This window comes from Chiloscyllium plagiosum, chromosome 28, assembly GCF_004010195.1.
Source record: "Chiloscyllium plagiosum isolate BGI_BamShark_2017 chromosome 28, ASM401019v2, whole genome shotgun sequence".
NCBI lineage: Eukaryota > Metazoa > Chordata > Chondrichthyes > Orectolobiformes > Hemiscylliidae > Chiloscyllium > Chiloscyllium plagiosum.
This window is the reverse complement of record NC_057737.1, coordinates 39,154,892-39,181,104: the sequence shown is the minus strand read 5'-3', so window position 1 is coordinate 39,181,104 and position 26,213 is coordinate 39,154,892. Positions and strand designations below refer to the sequence as shown.

Below are 26,213 nucleotides of genomic sequence, written 5' to 3'. Positions count from 1 at the left end.
ATATTTTGGGAGTTACCCTTCTTCCAATTTAGTACTTTCAACCAAGGACTACTCTTAAGTAAGTATCTGTAAGTAACTTAAAACTTAGAGAATTATCATCACTGTTCCTGAAATGTTACCTCAATACCAGGTCTAGTGTGGCTCCTTCTTGCATTAGACTCTTTAAATATTGTTTCAAAAAACTGTCCTGGACGCACCTAACCAATTCTCCCCTATATAAGCTTCTGCCACTCAGTGAGTCCCCGTCAATATAGGGGGAGTTAAAATCACCCACTACAACAATCCTGTTGTGTTCACACTTTTACAAAATCTGTCCATGTATCTGTTCTTGTATCACCTGCTGGCTGCTAGGATGCTTGTCGTCCAATGCCATCAAAGTGATTGCACCTTTCCTATCCTTGAGCTCTACTGATATGGCTTCACTGGATGAGCCCTCCAAGGTGTCCTCCCTGAATACAGTTGTGATATTCCCCTCAATCAGTAAGGCAACTCTCCCACCTCTTTTACATCTCTATCATGCCTGAATGTGTGTAAATCCTGGAATGTTAAGCTGCCAGACTTGTCTTGCTACAACATACCAGTCATACGTGTTCATCCAAACTCTACTGCTCTGTTTCTTGTTCACCTGCCATACAAGTTTAAGTACTCCTGAGTGGCACTCGCAAGAATATTGATGCCCCTCCAGTTTTAGGTGTAACCTGTCCTTCTTGTACAGGTTCCACCTGCCTCAGAAGACATCCCAGTGAACCATATACCTGAAGCCCTCCTGCTACACCAGCTCTTTAGCCACATATTTAACTGTACTATCTTCCTATTGGCATGGTACAGGAGGTAATCCCATGATTGCACCCCAAGATGTTCCGCATTTCAACTTATCTAACTCCCTTGCAGGACTTCATCTCTCTTCATTCCTGATGAAGGGCTTTTGCCCGAAACGCCCATTTTCCTGCTCCTCTGATGCTTCCTGACCTGTTGTGCTTTTCCAGCACCACATTGTTGACTCATCTTTTTTCCTGCCTATTTTGTTGGTACCAATATGGACTACAGCTCCTGCTACTCCCCCCCCCCCCCCCCCCCCCCCCCCCCACCTGCTGAATATCCTGTGACCGCCCAGGAATCTTTGATCCAGGCACCAGGAAGGCAACACAGTATTCTGAAGTCTCGCAGGTGGCCACAGTAATCCCTGTCTATACTCCTGACTATAGATTCCCCTTTCACTACTGCTCGCCTCCACTTTGTACAACAGAGCCAGTTGGGGTGCCGCTGATCCTGCTGCTGCTTTCCATTGAGAGGATACACCCCCTCCCCGAACAGTGTCTGAAATGTCCTTGTCTTCGTGATGGTCACCCAACTCTTCTCTTGTGTAGCCTTTACTGGTGATGTGACTAGCTCATGAAACATGCTATCTACGATATACTCAGCCTCATGAATGCTCCATAGTGAGTCCAGCTACAGCTCCGGGCGCTCCATGTGTTAACTCACGAGCTGCAGCTGAACACACTTCCTGCGTACATAGTCTCCACAGGCACTGGAAGTGTCCCCATGTTGCAGGAGGAGCATTCCACAGAGCCAAGTTCACCTGCCATTATAAACGTTATCATCTAAATCAACCTCATCAACTCCAGATAATAATCCAGGAATTGATTACACAGCCTAATCCACTCGTCACCAAACTCTGGTCTCTCACTTCCCTCTGTATTCCTAGCAGACTGCAACTACAAAAGTAGTTTCGACATTACTCACTCTGTCTGCAAACATGGTAGTTGAAACTTTATTGCTGGAACAGCACAGCAGGTCAGGCAGCATCCAGGGATTGATTACACAGCCTAATCCACTCGTCACCAAACTCTGGTCTCTCACTTCCCTCTGTATTCCTAGCAGACTACAACTACAAAAGTAAGTACTTTATCTGTCTTTCGACATTACTCACTCAGTCTGCAAATATGGTACCCAAGCAGCCACGCTTGTGTCCCTTGTTGAGTTGTAACTCCACCTTCAAAGCTTCGCCCCGAGATTCAATTCCATGTTCACTCTGACTGACTCTGCTCCTCGGGTTCTCTTGTATACTTCCAGGGTCGCTCTCCTTTGCTCTGCTGCTTGGACTGACCAAGGTGTTCAGTCATAATTCCACAGATGGAAACTTTGTACCATTACTCCTCAGCCAAGAACATACACCAAATGTCTGAACCTGCGGTTCCTCATGTACAGCTGGATTAATATTGCAACAGCTGTTGTTCTGTTTAGGTGGAATTCTAACTTGTGTGTTGCGCAGAGGGCTGCAAATTAGATAAGAGCCCAAGATGTTAAGAGCAATGTACTGGTATGGATAGAGGATTGGCTGACTGGCAGAAGGCAGAAAGTGAGGATACAATGGTCTCTTTCGGGATGCACCTGGTCATAAGTGGAGTTCCAAACGGGTCAGTGTTGTGGTCACTACTACTCACATTGTACAGTAATGATCTGCTGAAGGAACTTAGGGCATAGCTGTTAAGTTTGTAGATGAAATGAAGATAGATAGAGGGACAGGTTGTGTTGATGAAACGGGGAGGCTGCAGAAGGACTTGGAAGTTAGGAGAGTGGGCACAGAAGTGGCAGCTGGAATACAATGTGGCAAAGTCTGATGTTCTGAATTTTGGTAGGAAGAATAGAGGCATAGACAATTTTCTTAATGGGGAAAGGCTTTGGAAATCTGAAGCACAAAGGGACTTAGGAGTCCCAGTTCAGAATTCTCTCAATATTAACATGCAGGTTCAGTTGGCTGTTAGGAAGGCAAATGCAATATAAGCATTCATTTAAAGAGGGCTAGAATACAAGAGCAGAGATGTAGTGCTGACGCTATGTAAGGCTCTGGTCAGATTGCATTTGGAGTATTGTGAGCAGTTTTGGGTTCTGCATCCAAAGAAGGATGTGCTGGTGTTTGAAGGGGACCAGAGGAGGTTTACAGGAATGACTCTAGGGATGAAGGGTTTGCATATGAGGAGCAGTTCAAGACTGTAGGTCTGTACTCAACGGAGTTTGGAAGGATGAGGAGGAGATCTGATAGAAACTTGCAGAATACTGAGAGCTCTGGATAGAATAGACATGGAGATGATGTTTCTTCTAATAGGAGAGACTTGGACCCGAGGACACAGCCTCTGAGGGAAGAGACAACCCTTTAGAACTGAGATGATAAGGAATTTCTTCAGCCAGAGGGTGGTGAATCTGAATTTGTGGAAATCATTGCTGCAGAGGGCTGTGGAAGCCAAATCATTGGATATATTTAAAGCAGAGATCGATAAGTTCTCCATTGTTAAGAGGATCAAGGGTTACAGAGAAACAGGAGAATGGTGTTGAGAAACTTCTTAGCTGTGATTGAATGGCAGAGAAGACTGGATTGGCCAAATAGCCAAATTCTGCAGCTGTATCTTATGGTCTTAAAATCTTAGCTTATGAAACAGGCTCTAGAGTGTTATAGGGAGAAAGTGAGGTCTGCAGATGCTGGAGATCAGAGCTGAAAATGTGTTGCTGGAAAAGCGCAGCATCCAGGGAACAGGAGAATCGATGTTTCGGGCATAAGAAGGGCTTATGCCCGAAACGTCGATTCTCCTGTTCCCTGGATGCTGCCTGACCTGCTGCGCTTTTCCAGCAACACATTTTCAGCTCTCGAGTGTTATACACTAATAAAACATCCTTTCTGAGATAGGCTGGTGTGCTGTCACCAAGTCACCCTTCATTTACAAATGAACATCCTTCACTATTGTCTTGCCCAGTACAGAGTCAGGCACCAGAGTGTCAGTATCCCTGACACTTGACCTATTTGTGTCAGCCAGGGCACCCTGATTGGGGCTATTACACTGGTCCAATCAGGGAACTCATTCAATGAGGCCCAGCTGGCTGACTTCATTATAATCACTACACTTTCTGTAAACAGTGCCAAATATCAACGGGGAAGATGGAATGAGATGCATTGATGCAATGCTTTGGCATTGAATGAGAAGCAAACGTCTGGTTGAATATTTTCAGGAAATCCAGAAATGCATGAGCTGTATATGAAGTTGTATGTCAACCATACAACTTCAAAACCCAAAGGAAACAGCAAGGGGTGTAATCCATTTAGTTATACAGCAGATAAAGGGAGTGTCTGTCAATCTTGGTACAGGAGCTTTCCAGTAATTGGCTAAATAGCAGTAGATGATGATAATGGGAGGAGCTGCTGACTAATAGGTTTTCCAAGGGAGCTAATTTAGATTCTGTTCATTAAATCATTTAGAACTATTCATTGGTAATGATAGAATATTTTAGCTGCAACATTTGCTGATGATGGAAGACATAAGTGATCAGGGTCCAGTGCATAGACAATATTGAACTAAATCTGGACAAGGCTATGCTGGTGGCCAAGCGGTGGATGATCTGTGTCAGTCTCCTGCAGTGGTCCGCAGATGCCGGTCTTCAGCCACGTGATATCAAGAAATGGTTGGAGGCACTGGATATTGTAAAGGCTGTGAGCCCTGCCAGCATTCTGGAGTGGTACTGAAGACCCGTGCTCCAGAACTTGCCACTCCCCTAGTCAAGTTGTCCTAGTGCAGTTACAGCACTGGCATCTACCTGTGAATGAAAAATTGGGCTATATACCAAAAGCAGGATAAATACAACCGAACCAATTTCCACCAATCGGATCATTACTAATGTGTTGGAATGTATCATCAACAGCACTATTGAGTGGCAGTTGCTCAGCAATAACTTGCTGAGTGCTATCTCGTTTTGAGTTCTGCTGGGTGCACTCAGCTTCTGACCTCACTACAACCTGAGTTCAAATATGGATAAAAGAGCTGAATTCCAGAGGTGAGCTGAAAGTTCTTACCATGAAGTACGCATTTGACCAAGTATTGCATCAAGAACCCCAAGCAAAACTGGAATCAGGGGCCAAACTCTCCATAGTTATACCTGGCACAAAGGAAGATGGTTGTGGTTGTTGGTCAGTCATCTCAGCAGGAGTTCCTCAGGGGTGTGTCCTCAGCCCAACTGTCTTCAGATGTTTCATAAATGACCTTCTTTCCATCATAAGGTCAGAAGTGGGCATGTGCACTGATGATTGCACAATGTTCACCACTATTTGCTGAGTTCAAATTCTTTTTCTTTGCAGTCTTTTGATGAGGTTTTAGGAATGACAGCAGTTGCACATGGTGTGTCAGCCGCATTTGGTTTTCATGAATCAAATGTAATACAGAAGTAAAGGTTTGCATTTATATGTTGCATTTTTCATAACTGCTGGACTTATCTAGAGCGTTGCAGCCAATGAAGTGATATTTGAAGTGTAGTCTCATGGTTGTGATGTTGGAAATATGACAGCCAATTTGTGCTGGCAAACTCCCTAAACAGCTTTGTGGTAATGACCAGACAGTCATCATTTGTGATGTTGATTGAAGAGCAAATGTTGGCCTGGACATTGGAGTTAACTTCTCCGATCTTTGAAATAGTATAGCAGGATCTTTTGTTTGCATCCAATCAGGCAGATCAGAGTGTAGAGTACTCATTTTGTATTGAGCTAAAAGGTTAGCTTTGATTTTAGTCCTGAAGCCTGGAATGGGACATGAACTTGGAATCTTGTGACTTGGGAAAAATGTTACCAGGTAAGTCACCATTGTTATGAGCTATATGTATGTTAATAAGCTTCATATTTTGTTATATTTTCATATGTACAGGCTAGATTCAAGAGGTGGAGGAACTGGTTTTGGACTGGGGTGGACAATGTAAAAAATCATGCAACACCAGGTTATAGTCCAACAGGTTTATTTGGAAGCACTAGCTTTCGGAGCGTCGCTCCTTCGAACCACCTGATTTCTTTTTTCCAAAAGCTAGATTTTTAACTAGATTTAAGAGAATACACTGAGAAAGATGCTGTCCATTGTTACTGTTAACATCCAGAAACTCCACGTTAGATTGTAATTGTACAAGTTGCTTGAAAGTTACTTTGTCATTACAGAAATTGTTGGTTTGTGCCACAGTGGTGACCACCGAGGAATGTTATTGGTCAGGATATCTGGGTATAATATTTGGAAAAAGTGTATGTTCAGCAGCAGCATGGTGTAAAGTGACTCTGCTTATTTAATGCTGAAGAGATGTAGTAGATAAATCTTCAGCATAGAAAATGTCAGTTTTATTGGTGACACTGGTCGCTGTTTACGACTGCCCTGGCAGAAACACTTTAAATGTAGCCATTGACATTGATCTGTTCTTTGTTTAATGATGAATACCGACTCACCTGTTCAAGGATCTGCAGCAGACACTGAACTTCAGACTCCAGCAATGCAGCTTACTGTGGTAATAAACATTGTGTTTTGTTTAGCAATCCGTAAAAATAAACCATTTCACACATATGTTTGACAAATTTAATATGACGACCAAACATCCATATCCAAACGTAAACTGCTAGTTAGAAAGTGTTTGATGCAAAGTATTTTTCCATTATACTTTCTTTTATAAACAGGACATCAATTTCTTTTCTGCCTTGGACTTTTGCAGAAATGGCAAAAACAATTCCCACTTTCAGACTCAACTGTGATACACCTCTGCCATGTTTGAAATATGTGTCCATGAAAAATTTTGAAAAATGTTATGAGAGAATCACATTTCAGCTATGAAGGGTACCATAACTGAAGCTAATCTGACAGCATGTCAGTACATGATGAGAGAATGATTGGATTTTTCCAATCTAGATATATTGTTTTTGGTTTCTTCCCTTGTTAGAGCACTCTCCAATAACAAACAGCAATGAGATTGAGTAACTTGTAAGTATGATAAATGTGTTTACCACAGTAGTCCTAAACCCAATCTGCTGTCATTGGGGGCTTAGATTTTTTCCTGTCCTCTGGCTCCTCTATATCCCTATCTGCTATCTACTACAATTTGTGTATGTTATGGTGGGGCAGTGTCCCTTTAAGAAGTGAGTAACTTAAACACTAGTGAGTGTTTAGCCATTGCTCATGGGCTTGCTCGTACATGTTTGAGCTTTTAAAGATTCACAGCTTTGGGTTAAAGCCTTTCCTGTTGAGTTGCAGGAGGTTGTATGATTTTAGTTCTGACTGGAACCAAGTCACTGCCAAGTACTAAACTCTGTCCCTCAAGTTCACTGCTTCTCCCTTGACTTACCAGCACTAGAAAGAACTAATGTTGGTGGGCAATTAGGTTAACTTTTCAGCATTTTTTTTTGGTTAATGCAGAAGTAGTTCATTAACATTTCTAATAGTCAACTGCCAGTAGCTATCCAATTGGGTAGATGAATGCTTTAGCTATTCTTTCTCTTTTGAATATGTTAAATGAAAAGTGTTTTTCCTTTTCAAGGCTCTCAAAATGCACTGGGAATGATAAAGATGTGTTCTGGTTGTCATATTTTAGAAGTTTGAAGCCCAGCAACAATAATTATAAGGCTTGTTCTGAACATGCTGGCACAAAAATGTATTCTTAATTAAAGAATAGCTTTATTCCTGTTTAGTGCTTCTGTTTGCAACACCGATCTTAATAAAAGATCTTATGCTGAACTCCCTGCAGCCACGTAATCCGCTGGGAAAAGCAAAATAAAAAAGATATTAAACAGAAAAACCAATAAAGGAAACATTCTATGGAAAATTCCTCTTTGACCCCCTTGGGCAATCAATCACAACTGGTTGTTTCTTTGAAAGAAACAGAGGAATGTCAGAAACAAAATTGCAAAAAATGGGTGTGGCAGTAGTTGGGGAAGGTTGGAGTTTAGGGGGGGAGGAGGAGAGGGAGGGAGAGAGAGTGCGCGACACAGAAGAATATGATGTTTATTTGCGGATGCCTTCTGATTGTCTGGGATGGAGATGAACCTATTTGATTTTTGTGTCATGTATGCAGCTGTGGACTAAAAATCTCTCCCCAAGAATTTGCAGTGTTAGCAGCAGTGGTTTAACAGGACATGTTGTGTAAATTTGTTATCCCTTGTCCTGTATCTTGTGCTTTGAAGCTACTACTTCTGCAAGCTGTTCCTCACTAGGTAGCATGAAACACAATAATAAGCAATAACTGAGATGCCTTGGCAGATACTGCCCTTAATGCTTTTTGCAGATCAATAAGCAGCTCACAAGAAAACATGATAAATTTAAGCAGTGAATCTGATTGGAGATAGCAGGACATGGCATGGATAATGACCTCATCAAGCTCTCTAACGTGTTTAAAAAGATTGATTCGTGGGTTCAAGAAGTCAGACAACTGAGAGGGTCAAGGTCATCCTTGGAGAGTTATGTTGCTCTGATTTCCGATTATTCAATATTTGGAAGGAGCTACTCTCCTCTACACATTTTCCCCTTGGCCTATGGTCGAGCCTTCATCCTGAATCTAATGCATGCATTTCAATATTATGTCCATTGCGGTGACTGAAACTAAATGTAACTTTAGAGCTTGATCTGATGCTTGACTGTTTAAAGGACTGTTCACAAAAATTCAGCAAAATTGAATTTGCAAACACAACTTCAGTGGTGTCACTCATTCACTCTATGTTGTAAATGGCATGTAGTGCTCTATGTCTCTTGTGTCTTTTCTAGTAAGACTTTAATTTGCATCAATCATTTTTGCAGTGATGAAGCTGGATTGTTCTCATTCTGATTGGTTTTTGACATAAGATCAAGTAAAATTGGACAATGGATCACAGTCACTATCATGCTTCAAAAAAGGTAGCACTGATCGTCAGTTATAATGGCCAGGCTGAAGGATCGTTCTCCTGCCTCTCTATGGTTCATGTTGTTCCCCAGATACTGACCTGTGTGAACATTATGTATGTAGAAAATACATTGACGAGGCAATCTTAGTGAGCATTTTCAAAATTTGTGAGCTTTGTCTGGGCGTCGCATTTACTTGTTTGAATCTCTGGAGCTTTTATGAGACTTGTGCTATCATTTCTAATGAGGGTGAGAGAAGATTATTATTAATTTTCAAGACCTGATTTTTCTAGATAGGGAACTTGTTGGCACTCTTGCTTACAGATACAGAAGAGTAGGTAGGAATGTGTTCACATAGCTACTTGGATTGTTTCTCTGGCATCAGGCAGATTGATACCTGTGGATTCTTTTGACTTTCTCCCATTATATCACAAGAGAAAGCATTATCGGCAGTGATCCACTACGATTCTTACCTCCAGGTAATCAACAGAAATCTTCTTAAACATTTCTCCCACAATATATTCCAAGAAAGATGAGTTTGCCAATTCTGTATGTTACCTCATAATGCAATACAATGCAGCATTGATGGAAATTTCAACAGTAAACCACTGAGCTACTTTCTGATTTGAGTTGAAAGGAGGGAAAGCTGCTCGGAAATTTGATAAAGGTGTTCGAAATCATGAGCTTAAACATGCACAATACATTGTGAGAGATTGTTTGTATCAGTGGAAGAGTTGAAGGCAGACGACACAGGTTGCACGTCATTGCCGATAATACTTTTGCCATTGTGAGGAAAGGTTGTTGGAGGCAAATTAAATAGTGGCTTTCAAAAGGGAATAATATAGGTATTTGGAAGGGAGCACTTTTCAGGACTGAGTGGAAAGAGTAGAGAGTGGGACAAGTTGGAGAGAGACAGCACAGCTTTGACATAGTGTGATATAACCATTTCATAATCTTAATAACAAAGAAAACCTGCGGATGGACAGATATGGCATTTCTTTAACTTCCTTTCTCCATTACAGCAGAATGGTTCTTTCAGTCAGGCTGTTTGACTGGGTCAACTATTTTGACTGCAGGATGGGCAAGTAATGCAGTGAGATTTTTAAAAAATTATTCATTTTGTGGAATATGGGTGTCACTGGCTAGTCAGCATTTTTATTGCCTGCCTGCCCCTAGTTGCCCTTGAAGGTGGTGGTGAGCTGTCTTCTTGAACTGCTGCAGCCCATTGTGAGTTGACCCACAATGCCATTAGGGAGACAATTCCAGCATTTTGACCCAGCAATAGTGAAGGAACAGTGATATTTTTCCAGGTCAGGATGTTGAGTGGCTTGGAGAAGAACTTGAAGGTGGCAGTGTTGCCATGTATCTGCTGCCCTTGTCCTTCTGGATGGAAGTGGTTGTGAGTTTGGAAGGTGCTGTCTGAGAATCTTTGGTGAATTTCTGCAGTGCATCGTGCAGATAGTACACACTGCTGCTACTGAACATTGGTGGTGGAGGGAGTGGATGCTTGTGGGCATAAGTGCCAGTCAAGCAGGCTGTTGTATTGTCCTGGATGGTGTCAAGCTTCTTGAGTGTTGTTGGAGCTGCACCCATCCAGGCAAGTGGGGAGTATTCCATCATACTCCTGACTTGTGCCTTGTAGATGGTGGACAGGCTTTGATGCATCAGGTGGTGAGTTACTCGCCAGCATATTCCTAGCCTCTGACCTGTTCTTGTTGCCACTGCGTTAATGTGGTGAGTCCATTTGAGTTGATAGAACTCCTTTGTTGTGAATGGTCAGTCTCATGTTAATAATTTTAAGGCTGAACATCCTTCCATACAAACATTTCAGAAACTTTGGTTGCCTTATTTTCCTCTAACCATGAATGTTTATTATTTCTCATGATTCCAGTCTGGGATTTGTTGTTACTTAGAAAGTCTGCAAATTTGTCTCTCAGTTGACAGCACCTGGGCAGTGAGGCTTTGAGACTCCAGTGGTAAAGCTGCTAATGTAAGACATCTCTACATTGAGCTGAGGAATATGATCAAACAGTTAACTTGTTAGTTCTGTTTGAGTTAAACTGATGGCAACATGACAATGTACTCAGCAAGTTTCACTTATTCAAAATGTAATACTATTTAGCTGTAAACAGTAAACTTTTCACTGTACTTATTGAGTATATGTGCCAATAAAGCTAATGCAATTCAATTCAAGGTTAAGGATGTTCAAAGCAAATCAAGTTGAATTGGAAAAATGATGTTTCTCAGGATTACATTTCTGGAGTTCATTCTTTTCTGAGTGTATTATTTACATAGAGGCATAGGTGCAATTAGTAAAGTTATTATTATTAACGTAACTCTGTCTTTTGAGTATTAAGTTGCTCTGTCAGATTTCTCATCTCTACTTCCTGCACAGCTTCCTGAGGTCACTGAGCTGTGCTGTAATTCTTTGTTGGCTAGTGTCAAGCAGCATTGAATTCAAGGCTCTGAGACCAGATGAGATCTGCCTAGCATTAAAATTACGTTGCAGCAGAGAATGTAACCTCTGTTGTACTGATTCTACTGTTCTTTGAAATAATGATGCAGGCGGTTTTCCTAATAAAAAGGCAATTTTGTTGAATAAATTGTGTAATTGGAGTTGTTGGAGGTGGGACAGGATGTGAATTTATGGTAACTACAGGCGGTTATGCAAGGCCTATTTAAATCATAATAGCTGTATCTGTAGTTGTTAGGGTTTTACTTTAATTTAGTTTCTACCAAGCCCATTTAAGCTGAAAATGTCCAATGATACAAATATTCATTTGTCTTTCCTAACTTTGGTTGTATCTTGAGGGCACATTTTTAGCTTTCTAACACCAGAATTATGTTTCAAGTTTTGTCTCTAGAGTTTCAACTGGAGAACTAATGGCTGCAGCCAATGGCAAACATGCAGTTCTCTCACTATCAGCTGTTCAGGGCTTTAACTTCAATGACTTGCCTTCTATTGATGGTGCAAGAGAGAACAATTGAATATTAATTCAGTGCCTGTGAATTCACCAGGACTTGGTGAAGAACAGCCTTTGCTTGGAAATGTAAGAATGGATTAGACTAAAAATGGGTCTCCTGTCGTATAATGTGCTACACTGCAGTAAAACTTTGATATTAGCAAGCTCTTGGCATAACATGTCATGTGTCTATGTATAGAGTATAGTCAGAGAGATGTACAGCACAGTGATAAGATTGCATTGACTTAATGTCAGCTGCTATAATGTGCTGTTGCAGAGTTGTGACCCAAGTGGTTTTCTGTTCCCTGCTGAGAAATACACATGATTAGTGGGGACATATCACAAAAGGAGTTTTGATATTGTTAGATTGGTCATAGTGTTGAGAGCCCCCCAGCTGGCTAACTCTGTGGAGCCTGGACAAGCTTGCTGCCATTTGTCCAGCAAAGACTGTTCCACCCATTGATTTCGAAATTGTCTGGAGCCAAATACCAAGTCAACTATCCATTAATGTGATAAGCATGTTATCTGTCATCAGTGGCAGTCCAGATTACTGCTGATTATCCTTGGCCAGGTATCAGAATACCAAACTTATTGAAGGATCAGTTTGGTTGTGATCTCCTTTCATCAAGTGTGCTGTGTTGGTACGAACCTGAGGCTCCATCAATCCTCCTGTGTGACACTGCGTTAATGGAATTTACAGTACTGGCATAATAACACCTGCAAATAAATATTTCATTGGTTGATATGATATTGCAGTAGCCTGAGGCCAAATGGACATGTGCTCTTGGGGCTGGAAAGGATGAAGCCAAGTGTCCAACATGATCACTGTCATGGAGCCATGCTGGAGTGGGAGTGAGAGTGTTAAGCTCACAATTTGATTAGATTAAGTTGTAATTTCCTTTTGCAGAAATAGCCTCATTGGAGAGAAAAAATTTTTTAAAACGCCCAAATAACCAAACTTACCTCGAGCAAAGGCTGTTCACAACCACAGAAGGACATGCCAGAACAAGAATTATGCAAGGGAGAAGAGAATAATGGACATAGTTTTTGATGATAAATCCATGACTCTGGTCTAAATTATTTTCCTGCAATGTTCTGTTTTTCAAACTGGATCGAGGGGTCACGCATCTTATAGCTTCACCCATATTCCCCACACTGTGCCCTGTCTATAAACTGTAAAATACAGCAAATCTGTTTTCATGCTTTTGCCATATATTATTTATGAATGTGTACATGTTACATTTTCTGGTTAACTAGGCTTGTTCACATTTGATGTTCTGAAGTGTTTTGATGACCATTTCATCATGTGGGTTATTCATTGTACCACAGGTTCTTTTGGACTCGATGCGATATAAGAATGAGCTGAATGACATGAGCAGAATGTGGGTAAGTGCTCTGGAGTTCCTGTTCTTGAGTACCCTCTTGTGTATATGTCTTTGTGAGATCAGATTTATTGTGTCATTCAAAAATGTTTGCAGAAACCTGCTTTGAACACTGTTTGAGCACTTAGAAATAGCACTGAAGGTGAGAGATGATGAGACACTCAACAGCAATTGGGAGCAATTCAGAAGGTGACTGAGATATGTTCAAGCAAATAAGTTTTCAAACACCTTGAAGTTTGGTAAAAAGATGTAGCAAGACTAAGGAGTTTTGGAGTAGATGTCCAGAAAACTGAGTCCTGTTTGAAAACTTGTTCACCAATAACAGAAAGGAGGAAGGCAAGAATATGAAATAAACCAGTATTTAAAGAGCTGACAGTGGGAGCTGAGAGACTGGGCTGCAGGAGTTTGTAGACAATGTAGGTTTAGAAATTGATGTATCTGGGCACTTGAGCAATTTTAGCTGAGTGAGGAAGGGAAAATGAATTAGTGGGACTTGGCACACATCATGGTGAGGTGATTAGAATTCTGAATGAGTAGAATTTGTGGGGAATCAAGCTCAGGAATCCTGTGAAGGTTGATCAGATTTCAGTGGCAAAGAGGGTGAGATAGGATGGTCATTGATATAGTTTAATGAGTAGAGCTAGAATGTCTGAGAGACTGAACACGTGGCTTTAAGCTTGTCTCCAGGCTGAGCACTGCACCACAGTTTAATATTACTAGCTTGAATGCAGAGTTATGAGGAAGATTTGAAATCCACTTTTGGTGCCACGTTTTTGGAGGCAATTAAAAAAGGGGATTCTTGAACTTGAACCCATCAAATAAATAATTTGGAGCTGCACATTTTGCCTTTGTTACACAGATTAAAAGTAAACCATCTTCACAGATGCGTTGTTAAATGGCTCTGATGCACTCATTAATTTGCATATGTACTTAACATTCAACAGAAACATATGAAATTTGACACTGAGCCTTAGGAGGTGATATGTGAACAGGTGACCAAAAAATGTGTCAAGGAACAATTTTTAGGTAGGAGCAAGAGTTTTAGGGAGAGAACTCTGCAATTTCAGGCCAAAATGCCTGAACTCGAAGAGCAATTCGCTGAAACCCTGATGCCCAATGTGCTGGTATTGAACAAAATTGGGTTAAAATAAAAACACTTCTGGTGTGACTGCATTTCAATAGTTGCTTGATTTCTAACAATCCACTTTAGGAGTAATTCCAAATATTTAAAATATACACTGTAAATAGAGGTTAATTTCAGATTAATGGCTTGGTTGATAAAATGTGTTGCAAAACTGGCACTGAAACTAGAAAACTGTCTGGATCTGTGTTAATGTGAGTTGTTACAATCCAGGTTGGGGAATCGGGCCACATTAATAGGTCTTGAGTGCTTGAGTCTCATAAAAGAAACAAAAAAGCTGGACGAAATATGTTTCTGTCTGTATGTCAGGCTAAGTCAATTGTAGAGTCCCTCACAGCACTTAATAGTTTTTGACAAATTTGACGCACACATAGGGAAAACCATCTGGGCCAGCTAAATGAAGGCAGCCAGTGTCTGTGGAACTGTAAGCCATCATGAGATTTTATTACTCATTAATTGTTGATTCCTGTCAGATGTGATTTGCTGAACATTGACAGTATGTTCTATTGTGGTTTTGTGCAAATTGAAATTAATATTGCAATCACCACCTCATACCAGTGTCTTGGATGTTGGATGTCAACTTAGACCCAGATCATGGTCACAAAATGCAAATTGTTGTTTCCTGGTGAATTGATTGTTAGTCGTGAGAGTATTGTGTTATTATGTCCGTTACATTGACCTGAAATGTTACCTTCATTTTTCTCTCCACATTCTGATCTGTTGAGTATCATCAGCTTTTTGCATTTCGGTTTCAGGTTGTCGGCCTAGGCAGTATTTTGATTTGTTTTTGCAATGCAGTATATGTCGATATTCTGGAATTAGTGTCTAATAGTTTGGAATGCATACAAATACTTGGGAGAATTAGTGTTGAATGATTGCACTTAGAAGTTATTTTACAATGCCAAACTTGTTAAAGTTGCCTGGATATCATTCTGGTTGATCATCTAGCTTTGATTATTAGTGGTGTTCATGAATATTACCATCATTGGTGCCTGGTGAGAACCCTTTAATATTCAAGGAAATTGCATTAAAAAATGTTTAGTCTTAGTTACAGAAGTGGATTCATCATGAAATCCTGGCCAGAAGATTTAATCACCAGTAAGAGAAAAAGAGAACCTTTTGATTGTGCCAGTTGTTCTGAAACTTTGTGAAACATAAGTGTTGTTATTTTAAGATTTGAAAGGGATATTTCCGATGTGTATTCAGTTATTTCATTATTCTTTTCTTGACCAATCATTTTTAGGCCTAATGAGGAACAGTTAGCATGGCTTTGTGCAGGGCAAGTCATGTCTTACTAACTTGATTGCCACCTCTTCGAAAAATTCAGAGGTGAGGATAGATGAGGGTAGAGCAGTGGATGTTGTCTGTATGGATTTTAGTAATGCTCTCAACAAGGTCCCTCCTGGTAAGCTCATCCAGAAGATTAAGATGCCTGGGATTCACAGTGACTTGGCCAAATGGAATCAGAATTAGTTTGTCCATAGATGCCAGAAAATAGTGGTAGAAGGGTGTTTTTCAGGCTGGAGGTCTGTGACGAGTAGTGTTCTGCAGGGATCCATATTGGGACCTCTGTTGGTGATAGTTAAATAACTTGGATGAAAATATAGATGGATTGGTTAGTAAGTTTGCAGATGATACAAAGATTGTTGGAGTTGTGGATAAGGTATAAGGTTGTCAAAGGATGCAACAGGATATAGATCAGTTGCAGATATGGGTGGAAAAATGGCAGATGGAGTTTAATCCAAGTAAGTGCTGAACGTTTGGAGATCAAATGTTAAGGAAAAGCATACAGTTAATGGCAAGACCCTGAACAGCATTGATGTACAGAGGGATATAGGTGTTCAAGTCTATGGCTTCCTAGAGGTGGGCATGCAAGTTAATAGGGTGGTAAAGAAGACATATGGCATGCTTGCCTTTGTTGGTGGGGGATTGAAGTTGTTATGTTGCAGCTTTATAAAACTTTGGGTTCGGCCATTCTTAGAATATTACGTTCAATTCTGGTCACTGCAGTATAGAAAGGATGTGGCAGCTTTGGAGAGAGTACAGAAGAGGTTTACTAGGATGGTGCCTAGATTAGAGGGAATGAGCTGTAAGGAGAGGCAGGAAAATCTCCTTGGTCCCAATATGGATCCCTGCAGAACACTACTAGTCACAGACCTCCAGCCTGAAAAACACCCTTCTACCACTACTCTCTAGAGCGGCAGTGGTGGCTGAGGGGAGACTTGATGGAAGTCTATAAAATTATGAGATGCAAAATTTTGACAGTCAGAATCTTTTTCCCAGAGTTGAATGTTTGAAACTAGAAGGCATGCATGTAAGATGAGAGGGGGAAAGATCAAAGGAAATGTGAGGGGCAAGTTTTTTTACAGAGTGGTAGGAGTCTAGAACACACTGCCAGAGGTAATAGGGGAGGCAGATATGATAGGGGCGTTTAAGGGACTCTTAGGTAAGCACATGAATTTGCAAGGAATGGAGGAAAATGAATCAAAGGCAGGCAGAGGGGATGAGTGTAATTTAGCATCCAATTTGGCTGAAGGGCCAGTTCCTGTGCTGCACCGTTCTAAGCTCTATCCTTGTTCATTTGCATTTCAAGGTAGTAGATTTGTTTTAGCTGATTAATGTTCTGATCTGCGAGGTGATATTCTGTTTCACAAGATGACAGGAAATACAGGATGAATGTCCAAAATTTCAATATGGAATACACTACAGCTGCCAGTTTCAGGTCACAAAACCTGCAGGAGAAAGATTGCATGGAAACGTGATCTGGTTATTTAATGACCTGATTGTTTATTTCTGTGAAAATGTGGAAAAGGAGGAAAGCATTTTAAAACACTGTCATAATTGAGAGCCAAATCCACTTTGGCTCTATTGCCTTTCCAGGCAGCAACTTACCAGTGGCCAATTTCTGGCTTCAGTACTTATGGAGACTTATCACAGACATCTTGTGTGCAGTGTAGAGCAAGAGAGAGAATGACGAAAACCATTAATTCATTATTTAGTGTACCATTGTTATTCTGGTCGTATGAATTATCTTATTGCAATCCACCTTTATATTTCCTGAAAACAAAAGCACAATTTCTGAATGGTGAAGTTATCTATCAAATTCTATGTTAAGTTGTAGTTACAATTGGCTGAGGTGCAGTTTTATTTTGTTTCAAATCAACCCGTTCAGAGTTGAGCAGGTGAGACTTGAACCCAAGCCACTTGGTCCAGAGATAGAGACATTATCTCTGTATCAGAAGGGCCCAGTTTTAGTATTTTTTGCCATGGTAAGGTGAGGTTGGCAGTTTCATAGTCAGCTGTAATTATATCGAGCATGGGCAATGTTGGCCAAACCAGTGATACCCTACACAAAATATTTTCTGAAACAATTTGGGAGTGAATCCTTTCAGATCGTATGGATTGGTTGGACTGGCATTTAGGCGATTAGGAATTTATAGGAGCTAGGGGGTATGGTGGATGTCAGTTACAGGAAAGGAGAAAAACCGCAGACAAAATCAAGTAGATGGGTTAACTCAAGGAAGGGTAGGAGAGAGAGGCAGGTAGTGCAGGAGCCTTCTATGGCTATCTCCATCTCAAACAAGTATGCTGTTTTTGAAAATGTGGGGGTGATAGACTCTCAGCGGAATGTGGCACGAACAGCCAAGTTTCTGGTACCAAGAATGGCTTTAATGTAATGAAGGGTATGTCGGGTTCCAAGCAATCGATTGTGATAGGGGACTCTCTAGGCAGAGGCACAGACAGACATTTCAAAATATTTTCTGAAACAATTTGGGAGTGAATCCTTTCAGATCGTATGGATTGGTTGGACTGGCAGTTAGGCGATTAGGAATTTATAGGAGCTAGGGGGTATGGTGGATGTCAGTTACAGGAAAAGAGAAAAACCGCAGACAAAATCAAGTAGATGGGTTAACTCAAGGAAGGGTAGGAGAGAGAGGCAGTTAGTGCAGGAGCCTTCTATGGCTATCTCCATCTCAAACAAGTATGCTGTTTTTGAAAATGTGGGGGTGATAGACTCTCAGCGGAATGTGGCACGAACAGCCAAGTTTCTGGTACCGAGAATGGCTTTAATGTAATGAAGGGTATGTTGAGTTCCAAGCAATCGATTGTGATAGGGGACTCTCTAGGCAGAGGCACAGACAGACATTTCTGCGGCCAGCAGTGAGAAATCAGAATGATGTGTTGCCTCCCTGGTGCCAGGATCAAGAATATCTTGGAGAGGGTGCAGAATGTTCTCAAAGGGGAGAGGGATCAGCAGGAGGTCATTGCACACATTGGAACGAACAACATAGGAAGGGAAAAGGATGAGGTTCTGAAGGGAGAATGTAGGAAGTTAGGCAAGAATTTAAAAAGCAGGTCATTGAGGGTAATAATATCTGAATTACTCCTGATACTATGAGCTAATGAGGGCAGGAATAGGAGGATAGAGCAGATGAATGCATGGCTGTGGAGCTGGTGCAGGGAGAAGGGTTCACATTTTTGGATAATTGGAATCTCTTCCATGGTAGAAGAGAAGGACAGATTTCATCTGAATTGGAAGGGGACTAATATATTGGCAGGGAAATTTGCTAGAGCTGCCCAGGGGGATTTAAATGAGTAAGGTAGGGGAATGGGACCCAAGGAGATAGAGATCAACCTGAGGCTGGTATAGTTGGGAAAAGGAGCGAGTCAGTCAGGGACAAAGCAGAGAACAAGGTAGGACTGATAATTAAATTGCATTTATTTCAGTACGAGAGGCCTAACAGGGAAGGCAGATGAACACTGGGCATGATCCGAAACATGGGACTGGGATATCATAGCAATTACAGAAACGTGGCTCAGGGATGGACAGGACTGGCAGCTTAATGTTCCAGGATACAAATGCTACAGGAAGGATAGAAAGGGAGGCAAGAGAGGAGGGGGAGTGGCGTTTTTGATAAAGGATAGCATTATGTCTGCTCTTAGGGAGGATATTCCTGGGAATACATCCAGGGAAATTATTTGGATGGAACTGAGAAGTCAGAAAGGGATGATCACCTAACAGTCAGCGGGAAATGAGAAACAAATTTGTAAGGAGATCTCAGTTATCTGTAAGAAAAATAGTGTGTTATGGTAGGGGATTTTAATTTTGCAAATATAGACTGGGACTGCCATAGTGTTAAGGGTTTAGATGGAGAGCAATTTGTTAATACTGTACGAGACAATTTTCTGATTCAGTATGTTGATGTACCCACGAGAGAAGATGCAAAACTTGACCTACTCTAGGGAAATAAGGCAGGGCAAGTGACTGAGGTGTCAGTGGGGGGGCACTTTGGAGCCAGCAAACATTATTGTATTAGTTTTAAAATAATGATGGAAAAGGATAGATTGGAGGAAGGCCAATTTTGATGATGTTAGGCAAGAACTTTCAAAAGTTGATTGGGGAATGTTGGATGACAAGAGAAATTGAGTTTCGGTTAAGAAAAAGAAGGAAGCACATGTCAGGTAGAGACAGCAGAGATCAAGTGAATCCTTAGATGAGTATAAAGGCAGTAGGAGTATACTTAAAAGGAAAATCAGGAGAGCAAAAGGGGGACGAGATAGCTTTGGCAAATAGGGTTAACGAAAATCCAAAGGGATTTTATAAATACATTAAGGACAAAGGGTAACTAGGGAGAGAATGGGCTGCCTTGCTGATCTTTGAGGGGCCCTATGTGTGGAACTGTAGGAGATGAGGGAAGATACTAAACGAGTATTCTGCATCAGTGTTTATTATGGAGAAGGACATGGAAGATATAGATGGTGACATCTTGGAGAATATAGATCTCGAATGTGGGGAAATAGATGGTGACATCTTGGAAAATGTCCATATTACAGAGGAGGAAGTGCTGGATGTCTTAATGGCTGAAGGTGGATAAATCTCCAGGATTTGATCAGGTGTAACCTGATCTGCGGGAAGCTAGGGAAGTGTTTGCTGGGCCCCTTGCTAAGATATTTGTATCATTGATAGTCACAGGTAAGGTGCCAGAAGAGTGGAGGTTGGCTAACATGGTGCCACTGTTTAAGAAAGATGGTAAGGAAAATCCAGGGAACTATAAACTGGTGAGCCTGATATCAGGGCAAGTTATTGGAGAGAATCCTGAAGAACAGGATGTACATGTATTTGTAAAGGCAAGGACTGATAGTCAACATAGCTCTGTGCGTGGGAAATCATGTCTCAAGAACTTTTGAAGAAGTAACAGAGACAATTGAGGGCAGAGAGGTCGATGTGATTTATATGGAATTCATAAGGCATTCGACAAGGTTCCTCATGGTAGACTGGTGAGCAAAGTTAGATCACACAGAATACAGGGAGAACTAGCCATTTGGATACAGAACTGGCTCGAAGGTAGAAGACAGAGAGTGGTGATGGAAGGTTGCCTTTCGTACTGGAGGCCTGTGACCAGTGGTGTGCCACAAGAACCGGCACTGGGTCCACTGCTTTGTGGCTGGGTCCACTGAGTGGCAGTTGAGTTTAGTTTAGATAAATGTGAGATGCTGCATTTTGGAAAGGCAAATCAGGGCACAACATATATCTTTAATGAGAAGGTGCTGGAGAGTGTTGCTGAACAGAGATCTTGGAGTGCAGGTTCATAGTTTCTTGGAAGTAGAATCACAGGTAGATAGGATAGTGAAGGAAGCATTTGGTATGCTTTCCTTTGCTGGTCAGTGCATTTGGTATAGAGTTCGGGCGGTCATGTTGCAGTTGTACAGAACATTGGTTGCACCACCTTTGGAATATTGTGTGCAATTCTGCTCTGCCTATCGGAAGGATGTTGTGAGACTTGAAAGGATTTAGGAAAGATTTACAAGGATGTTGCCGGTGTTGGAGGGTTTGAGCTATGGGGAGAGGCTGAATAGGCTGGGTCTGTTTTCCCTGGAGTGTCAGAGGCTGAGGGGTGGCCTTATAGAGGTTTACAAAATTATGAGGGGCATGGATAGGGTAAATAGGCAAAGTCTTTTCCCTGGGGTTGGGGAGTCCAGAACTAGAGGGCATAGGTTTAGGGTGAGAGGGAAAAGATTTAAAAGGGACCTAAGGGCAACTTTTTTTCACTCAGGGGACGGTGTGTGTATGGAATGAACTGCCACAGGAAGTGGTGGAAGTTGGTACAATTACAACACATAAAAGACATTGGATGGGTACATGATTAAGAAGGGTTTAGAGGGATATGGACCAAGTGCTGGCCAATAGGACTAGATTAGGTTAGTATGTCAGGTCAGCATGGATGATTGGACCGAAGGATTTGTTTCTGTGCAGTACATCTCTAAAAGGGTTTCCGCTGACCAATTGAATTGTTTAGAGCAAAGGGTTTGCTAAGTTTCATCCTCATTCTGTGCTGAATTAGCTAGCTTCTGTCAGTGGTGCCTTCTGTAAATAAAAAATGTGTAGATTCTTTATGTAAATGACATGGAATTCTAACAAAAATAATCTACCGAATGTAAAATGTGCCACATTTTAAGCACTTTTTAAAAAAGACCTGCAACCACGTTGTCTTGAATTTTTCTGCACAAATAATTATTAGTTTTCAGTTGTTCAATTATACTTTTGTACAAACTTGTGATTGTGGAGGGCCAAAAAGGGGTGTAAAAGTTGAACTTGTTACGTGGCTAAATGTTGAATAGGAATGGTCAAACTACACATAGTCAGAAGGTATATACAAATGAGGAACAACACTGAACCCATTTTAATTTATTCATCCACAAATCTTATACACCATCTATTGTGGAATTCAGTGGTGTCATTTTTTGAAATAACTTGGATATGCTTTCGGCTCTGCTGATTACGCAAATGCCTGTTACAAAGAGGTTCCTTCCTTCATAAGGTCAGAGGGGAATATTTGTTGATTTCAGTGTTCACCACCATTCATGTCTTCCCAGACACCGAAGCAGTCCAGATACAACGCAATAAGAGCTGCACAATATTCCAACTTGGGCTGAAAAATTAATACTAGGCAATTATTGTCTCCAACAAGCGATAAGCTGACCATCACCCTTTGACATTCATTGAATCCACTATCGATACCTAGACAGTTACTATTGACCAGAAATAGAACTGGACTAATTATATAAGTAATGTGGCTTCAACAGCAGGTCAGAGGTTCAGAATCATGCAGTGAATAGCTCACCTTCTGATACCCCAGAGCCTGTCCATCATCTACAAGGCACAAGTCCGGATTGTGTGTAGTACTCTGCACTTGCATGGATGAGCACAGCTCCAGCAACAGTCAAGATGCTTGACACTGTCCAGAACAAAGCAGCATGCCTGATTGGTATCACATCCACAAAGTATGGTACACAGTGTGTACCATCCACAAGGTGCGCCATTAGAAATTCACCAAGGCTGTTTCTACAGCAACCCATCGACAAGACCAAGGGCAACAGATACAGTGGCGTCTTGACTTACAAACTTAATCCGTTCCGGGACCAGGTTCGCGAACTGAAAATTTTGCGAACTGAATCCACTTTCCCACTGTTAGGATATTTCCGGAGTCTTTTCTCTTTTTTTGTCTCTTGGAGGTTGGTGATGCCACAAGAAAACAATCCAGAGAAACTTGTTTTATTCTTTGTTGCAGAATTTTCTGAAAATGGGACATCACATTGTCATTTAAAATGTTCACCTTCGTTCGTACCTTGAATTTTGTACATACGTTGAAGCAAAATTTTACTTACAATTCTGTTCGTAAACCGATTTTTTGTGAACGGGGTCGTTCGTATGTGGAGGCGCTAATGTATATGGGACCACAATAACTGAAGGTTCCCTTCCAAGTAACTCACTAGCCTGACTTGGAAATTTATCCTTCTGTCATTGGGTCAAAATCTTGGAATTTCCTCCTTAACATTTGAGTACCAACAGCAAATGGACCACAGCGGTTCAAGAAGGCAGCTCACTGTCTTGTTCTCAATGACAACTAGGGATGGCAACAAATGCTGGCCCAGCCAGTGAAGGCCATATCCCATGGGTGAATAAAAATAAAACTGATTTCATCCTTGAACTTGTTTTGAGATTTGAGTTTGAAATAGTGCTTATGATTTGCCTTTTCGGTGCAGTCTGAAGTCACACTTTTCTGGTTACTTCTGAAGAATTGCCTCCTTTCTGGCCTGAGAAACCCAAACTTTTTGAAATTTGTCTCTCCCCTAATGGATGAGATCTATCCAGTGACAGTCTTTTCAACCAACTCTTGGGGTTCTGATGCTGTATTCCCTTTGAATGAAGAGGAATAGATATCTTTTTGGGCTCAAGCTGGGGAAGTTTCAGAGGGTTTTGTCAAGGGTGAAGATAAAAATATAGGAAATAGAAGCAAGAGTAGGCTAATGATGACTATGACATCATTGTTGAGTGTTGGGAAAACCCCATCTGGCTCACTAATGTCCTTTTGGGAAGGGAACTGCTGTCCTTAGGTGGTCTGGTCTACATGTGACTCCAGACCCATAGTAATGTGGCTGACTGATAAATGCCCTCTGGGTAATTAGGGATGGCTAATGAATGCTGGCTATGCCAGCGATGCCCACATCCTGTGAGTAAAAAACCTCTTCTGCCGACTAGGAGAAAGTGAGGACCGCAGATGCTGGAGATCTGAGCGGAAAATGTGTTGCTGCAAAAGCGCAGCAGGCCAGGCAGCATCCAAGGAGCAGGAGAATCGATGTTTCGGGTATGAGCCCTTCTTCAGGAATGAGGAAAGTCTGCCAAGCAGGCTGCCTTGTAGAGTAGCAATGTATCTAATTCAGCCTTGAATGTCTTTAATAACCCAGGTGCTACAACTCTTTTGGATGTAGAATTTCAAAGATTATCGAGCTTCTGAGAGATTATTGCTCTTGTCTTTCTTTGGGAGACATGTGATTTTGAAACTCTATTCTAGGTTCCCAGTGAGGAATAATAATCCTCCTTGTATCTAGTTTGTCAACTCCCCACAGAATGTTGTATGTTTCAGTAAATTTGCCCGTCATCCTCTAAACTTCATTGAGTAGAAGTTCAACCATTCCTCAAAAGGCAATTCCTTTATCCCAAGAATCAATCTAGTTCACATTCTCTCAACTTTCCCCAATGCAGAAATATCCTTACCTCAGTAAGGAAACCAAAACTGTCTTTGGCGCTATTGCTACTGTCTTTCCAATGTCCTTGAAACTTGTAGAAATGCTTCTGTAGCTTTGTTATCTATACTCCTTGCCAAAAAAAATGCATTCCATATGCCTCCTTAATTGCTTAACCTGCATTGTAACTTTTTGTGATTGTGGAGGAGGTTATTGAATTGCAACAAGCAGGACATCAGTTTCAGGTAGAAACCAGAGAAACTTGGGCTGACAATCACAATGGGTCAGAGAGCAAGCTGAAGCTCCGATGAAGAGTCATCTGGACTTGAAACGTTAGCTTACTCTCTCTCCATGGATGCTACCTGACCCGCTGTGATCTCCAGCATTTGTTGTTTTCTGTATAGATCCCAGCATCTGCAGGAGTTTGTACCTCCAGAGAACCTGGTGCTGTTCTCCTTTCCAGAAGAGCAGGTAGATGGAAGATGTAATAGGCTCGTTCAAAATTGTGGAAGGGTTTGACAGAATAAATAAGGAGAAACTGTTTCCACTGGTTACAGTGTTGATGATGATCAGAGGATGCAAACTTGAGGCAAATGGCAAAAAAGCCAGAAGGGGATAAGATTTCTTTGAACTGTTTTTGTTACTCTGAAATAGTACTTCCTGAAATAGTAGTGGAAGCATCTACAATAGTAATTTTTAAAAGAATTTTGAAAAAAAAAGACATTTATTGAGCTGTTGAGAAAGGGGACAGAGAGAGGAACTAATTTGGCAACTCATTCAGACAGTTGTTGCAAACGTGAAGAGCTCCTATCATTCTAATTAAATATGCTGGATTAGAGTGGTGCTGGAAAAGCACAGCAGTTCAAGTAGCATCCGAGGAGCAGTAAAACCGACGTTTCGGGCAAAAGCCCTTCATCAGGAATACAGGTTGAGAGCCTGAAGGGTGGAGAGATAAATGAGAGGAGGGTGGGGGTGGGGAGAAAGTAGCATAGAGTACAATAGGTGAGTGGGGGGGAGGATGAAGGTGATAGGTCAGGGGGAGGGTGGAGTGGATAGGTGGAAAAGAAGATAGGTAGGTAGGACAAGTCATGGGGTGCAGTGGGAGAGGGACTATCTGGTCTGCTTCAGCCTCCCTGAGGTTGGAAGGTAGTCTCAGTTTCAATTATGTAATATGCTGACTTACCTGTTATGCATTGAGACTGTAGGAATATGACTCTTGGTCTTTTGATTAATTAGCAAAAAATTCTACTCCCCTTATCACTGCCAACTGATTCTTCCTGAAAATGTTCTATGTTTTCAGGAATTGACTTCAGGTTTGAACTTGACTGTCATATACTTTACAATTGAAAATACGTTGACTCTTTATTGCCTCAGTTAGGTACAATAGCTCATTAAATAGTGAGAAAGCTACCATTGCCCATTGATCTAAACACTAGTAACCACCTGTACATTAAGAACTGGCATGAAAATATTTAGCTGGATAATATCCACATCAGACATGTTGTATACCAAGATCACGAGTGTTGTGGCATTTGGATTGTGCCATCTGATACTAACTGTGGTAATTTTTCAACTGAAGTGTGGCAAGCTCACTTGTTCCTGACATGCAGAACATTTACTGCAGCAATACATTATCTGACCAATCTGAGATAAAACTATCACACAATATATTCAAAAAGTCAACTTGTTGGAAAGTGTAACACATTTTGTATTATCCCTCGACCCATATTCCCAACTATTAACATTATTTTTACCAGATATCTGTGGTGGATTTGCAGTATTAGTTTTATTTATTTTCTTCATTCTGTCTTTGTAGATTTTCCATAATTAAAGGAACTTCTTTATTCTTACGGCATACGTGGAGTATTGACTTAAATTTTCACTATCACAATGCTCTTGCACTGAAACTCCTCAGATACCAATATCCGAACATGATCTGGGCCTGGTTACCTCAGTTTGCAATAACTGAACTCAGCATCCAAGTGCCTGATGAGTATTCCCTGTGGAACTTAGAACAGGAGTGGACTGTAATTCTGAGCTTAAAAAT

The 26,213-nt window shown here is 41.2% G+C and overlaps 1 protein-coding gene across 4 annotated transcripts in view; it reads left to right on the top strand.

The window, feature by feature from the left end:
• hip1 (huntingtin interacting protein 1) overlaps positions 1-26,213 on the top strand; it is a 338,601-nt gene that overhangs the window by 147,629 nt on the left and 164,759 nt on the right. For all 4 annotated transcript variants that reach the window (XM_043718716.1, XM_043718713.1, XM_043718715.1 and 1 more), the window contains exon 4: positions 12,947-13,003. In XM_043718716.1, the coding sequence (XP_043574651.1) occupies positions 12,947-13,003 (57 nt within the window). The remainder of the gene's footprint in view (positions 1-12,946; positions 13,004-26,213) is intronic.